Here is a 5,228-nt window from a genome sequence, read left to right on the forward strand (position 1 = left end):
CGCCCGCCTCGGCAGCGGCGAGGAGAGCCGCCGCGGCGCCGGCGCCGCGGCCGGCGGCGAGGCGTCCGCTGCGGCGAGCCCCGGCATGTCTGCGTGAGGATGGAGGGTGGGTGGGTGGAGGGTCGGGGAGGGTGGGTGGGCTAGAAGAGGAGGCGAGCTGCCATTTGCGGGGTGGGATCTGTGCTGCTTCTTGCTTGACAGGGAAGACTTGAAGAGGCCGCACTGCGGTGGCGCCGTGATGGCAACGGGATGCTTGGCTGGCGTCATGATGGCTCCTCCTCACCGTTGAATCCACGATCAAGGGAAGATCGACGGCTGCGATCGATCAAAACTCTAACTCTGATGTATGATGATGTGGAAATTCTCATTTTGGCAAAGATGTTTTTGATTCGGCTTTGCTGCATCAAGGCGAATGGAAATTTGCGAAATTGTAGTTGATTTTCTTGGTTGTCGATTCTTTGTTGTGGGATCGCCTTATTTGATTGATGGCGCTGCTGGGAGAACCAAAAAAGAAATCTCTGATAAATGAAGATCGGAAAAAACAGGTTGGGCGTTTCTTAATATCTTGAAAAGAACAGATTTTTAGATGATTATTTTTTGGCGAGGCATTTTTCATCTTCTAATGAATGAAATACTACTGAATGCTCTTTTTTGGAATGTTAGGGGCATAGTTGCCCCTGCTGGAAACCTTTAATTATTCTTGAAATGCTAAGTTTTCGAGCAATATTAAGGATTTTAGATTTATTACAGTTTATGTCTCACCTTATGAGGAAGGAAAAATAAGCCTTCATATCAGAGTTGTGCAGCATATTGACAGAGGTTTCCACCACTGCCCTTTTTGGTGGGGCATTTTGCATCTTCTCTAATAGACGAAATATTACCGAATGCTCTTTTTTGGAATGTTAGGGGCATACCTGCCCCTGCTGGAAACTTTTAATTATTCTTGCAATGCTAAGTTTCCGAGTAATATTAAGGATTTTAGAATTATTACAGTTTATGTCTCACCCTATGAGCAAGGAAAGAAGCCTTTATATCTAAGTTGCGTACCATGTTGATAGAGGTTTCCACTCCTGCCCTTATAGGTGGAGATTGTAATCTCATCAGGTGTTTTAGAGATAAGAGTAACGGTGTCATTAACCACAAATGGGGTGACAATTTCAATGGCTGGATTGAAATTTTGAGGTTATTATAGATTAAACTTTTCGGTAGGGATTTACTTAGACCAATAATCAGGCTGACTTAATTATGTCAACCATATATAGACTCTTCTATGACACATAATTAGGTAAGATTTATCATTTGATTGCTTGTAGAGTCTTACCTAGATGTGGTAGTGATCATACCCCCTTTGATTTGGGACTCTAGGATTGATCTATCCCCTAAATCCAGTAGCTATAGGCTTGAAAAAGTGGTGACTAGTGAGAGGAGATTTTAAAGGCTTGGTGACCAAAATTTGGAACCAATTTCTTCCAAAACACCTATTGACATCTGGCAAGAGAAAATTAGAAAGCTCAGAATCACCAAAGGGTGTAGCTCTAATGAAGAGGCCAACCCGAGGAGATTTAAAAAGGCCCTATTAGAGGAGTATGATTAGTTAGACATTAAAGTTGAATCCTCAAACTTATCTGAAGTTGAATTTGCTAGGCTTAAACTCATTCACTCAGAGTTGCAAAAAGGGTGGCTCCAAGAAGAAACAAAAGCCAAACAAGGGTCTAGTGTTAAGGATATTCACGTAGTAGCCTCTATTCATTCTTTAGATGGTCCTGTTGGCCTAGTGATTGAGATTAAAGGTATGCTGGGGGTAGCTAGTGGCTACTATAAAGACCTCTCTGAACTAGAAGATAGATAAGGCTTTAATTCAAATGTTAACTTTTTCTCTACTGGAGAAAAGGTGCGGCTCACTAACAATGAAATTTAGAGGCACCCTTTTTTTAAGCTGAAGTTTAAAGAGCTATTATTTTTCTTTAGAGGCACCCTTTTTTTAAGCTGAAGTTTAAAGAGCTATTATTTTTCTTACTCTGATGGTGCTCCTCGCACAGATGGGATTCCTTTCTTTCTTTTATCATCACTTTTGGGACTTCAAAAAAAAAGTGATTTAAAGGCCATGTTTGATGACCTCCATAATGGAAAATTAGATATTTATAGGCTTAATTTTGCTATTCTTACTCTTATTCCTAACAAGGAAGCTGAAGCCACATCTTTGAAAAAATTCAGACCTATCAACTTGCTTAATTGTAGTTTCAATTTTTTTTACCATAGTTCTTACTAATATGCTCTCCACTATTTTACACAGATTAATTGCTAGTAACCAATCTGCATTCGTTAAAGGTAGATATATTTTAGAAAGTGTGGTCACTGCCCATGAGGTTTAGCATTATGTCCACTCTAGTAAGGGTTAGTGGTTGGTTCTTAAATTAGACTATGAAAAGGCTTTTGACAAAGTGAACCTTAAAGTATTCCCGCTTAGTACAGGTGAATGCTAGCAAAATACTGGAAAGCGACCAACTGAGAGAGCGACAACAGTCATGAACATGCATTAAAATTAATTCACACCGAGTATAAGCATGAGTAGAATATAATCTACCATGAACATAAATATCATGAAGGCTATGTTGATTTGTTTCAACTACATGCGTGAACATGTGCCAAGTCGAGTCACTCAATTCATTCAAAGGAGGATACCATCCCATCATACCACATCATAATCATTCTAATAGAATGTTGGCACCCAAGGTAAATCATTATAACTCATAGCTAATCAAGCATGGCACAAGCAACTATAATCTCTAAATGTCATTGCAAATATCTTTACTTCATAATAAGCCGAATCAGGAACGATGAACTCATCATATTTACAAAAACAAGAGAGGTTGAGTTTATACCAGCTTTTCTCATCTCAATAAGTCCATCATATATTGTCATTATTGCCTTTCATTTGCACGACCAAACGATGTGTATAATAATAATAGTGCACGTGCATTGGACTAAGCTGCAATCTGCAAGCGTTCAACTCAAGAGAGGAGACAAAGTAATATGGGCTCTAAATTAAATAAACAAGTATGCATATGAGAGCCACTAAGCATTTTCAATATGGTCTTCTACTCTCGACCCCCAAAGAAAAGAAAAGAAAAGAAAACTATTTACACGGAAAAGCTCCCAACAAGTAAGAAAGAAGAACGAGAAATCTTTTTGGGTTTTCATTTTAATTACTACTACAAGCATGGAAATTAAACTAACTAATTTTTTTGGTTTTTCTTAAGGTTTATCAAACACACAAGAAGAAAACTAGAAAAAGAAATTTAAACTAGCATGGATAATACAATGAAAGAGTATGAGCACCGATGACTAGAATAGTGTGTGAACATGAGTGTAAAGTCAGTGAGAAATACATACTCCCCCAAGCTTAGGCTTTTGGCCTAAGTTGGTCTAATGCCAAGGATAGCATGGCTGATATCGGTAGTTGTAACTGGGGTCGTACTGAGATGCAATAGCAAATGCCTCCTGAGCTGCGGCATGTTGGGGAGCCGCCTCCGCTCTCCCCTCGTGTTCAGCTGCTTCCTCCCTGATAACAACATATCTTCCTTTTGCCTGGTAATCAAAAAGGAGAGGAGCAGGAAGAGTAACATGGACGACGTTGCGTCTGTCATAGATTAGTCGATAATGGAGGAATTGTTCATTCCTCCTAAGAAAATGATGGTTGACCATAGCGTCATAATCTAAATAAGCAGGAGGTAACATCATATCTCCCTCTCGTGGGGTTATACCAAGATAATCGTTACACGGGTGGCATAAATTCCTCCAAATAAATCTCCATCTCTACTATTATTCTGCAACCTACGTGCAACTATTGCCCCCAAGTTATAACCTTTATAACCTAACACAACACTCTTGAGGACACAAAGATCAGGAACACACATATGACATGCTTCATCTTTACCGTTTGCATCTACCAATGAAGAGAGCGAAATAATATATAGCAGGAAAATGAATGGTCCCTATGGTAGCTTGTGCTATGTCCCTGGATTCTCCCACAGTAATACTAGCAAGGAAATCTCTAAATTCAGATTTATGGGGATCATTAATATTACCCCACTGTGGAAGTTTGCAAGCAGTTGTAAAATCCTCTAAGTCCATGGTGTAAGATGTATCATAAATATCAAATAGGACACTAGGAGAATTACGTGTACAGTTATATTTAAACCTCTGCTCAAAGGAATCAATCAATTGATAGTATTGAGGACACTTATCTTGTAAGAAGTCCTCCAGCTCAGCATTACGCACATACGTATCAAATTCCTCCCTAAAGCCTACTTCGACCATAAAATCATCGGATGGCCACTCACAAGCTCGTACATCCGCGTCCCTCGGTAATTCAACATCTTGCTCACGTATAGCAATCCTGGGTCCTTTCTTTACCGAAGAGCCACCTTGGTACAATCTCCTAGACATAATTCTTTTTCTGAAAAATTTCTGAAATTTTAGTAACTTCAAAATAAAAGTGAATAAAACTAAACAAGATTGGTAGCAACTACTCCTACAAGTGCCTAGAGCCTATATCATGCATTGGAATTACTTGGGACCTCATAAATTTAACATGCAAGCTCAAGAACATGGTCACCTAAGCAGCAAAAATTTGCAATGAATAAAACACTAGAACAAAAACTAATTGGACCAATGGAGGAGTCACATACCAAGCAACAATCTCCCAAAGCAGTTTTGTGAATGGAGCTTTGAGCAAGGAGATCGAAAATCGCAGCAAAATGAGCTAGAACTCGTGCTTGAGCTGAATGGGGATTTTTTTTTGGAAGAAGATGGAGTGTGTGGGTGCTGGCATAAGTGGAGGGGGCCACCAAGGGCCCACGAGACAGGGGGGCACCCAGGGTAGGTGGGCGCGCCCTCCACTCTCGTGGCCTGGTGCTTGCCCCTCCTGCAGTGATTTCAGTGCCTAAAATCCTCAAATATTCCATAAAAATCATACTAAATTTGCAGGGCATTTGGAGCACTTTTATTTTCGGGATATTTTTCATTGCACGGATAATTCAGAAAACAGATGGATAATAATATTTTTGCTTTATTTATTCTATAAAACAGAAAGTAAAAAGAGGATACAGAAGGTTGTGCCTTCTAGTTTCATCCATATCATGGTCATCAAAATGAATCCACTAACAAGGTTGATCAAGTCTTGTTAACAAACTTATTACGAATAACACGGAACCGGAGAAATTCGA

At 39.8% G+C, this 5,228-nt stretch overlaps 1 protein-coding gene across 1 annotated transcript in view; it reads right to left on the bottom strand.

Moving 5' to 3' along the window:
- Window positions 1–267, bottom strand: part of LOC119320600 (protein KINESIN LIGHT CHAIN-RELATED 1-like) — a 3,989-nt gene extending 3,722 nt beyond the window's left edge. Inside the window, exon 1 of the mRNA XM_037594633.1 lies at window positions 8–267. Coding sequence (XP_037450530.1) covers window positions 8–267 — 260 coding nt within the window. The remainder of the gene's footprint in view (window positions 1–7) is intronic.
- Between the last annotated feature and the right edge of the window lie 4,961 nt (window positions 268–5,228).

This window comes from Triticum dicoccoides, chromosome 6B (assembly GCF_002162155.2).
Source record: "Triticum dicoccoides isolate Atlit2015 ecotype Zavitan chromosome 6B, WEW_v2.0, whole genome shotgun sequence".
Lineage (NCBI taxonomy): Eukaryota > Viridiplantae > Streptophyta > Magnoliopsida > Poales > Poaceae > Triticum > Triticum dicoccoides.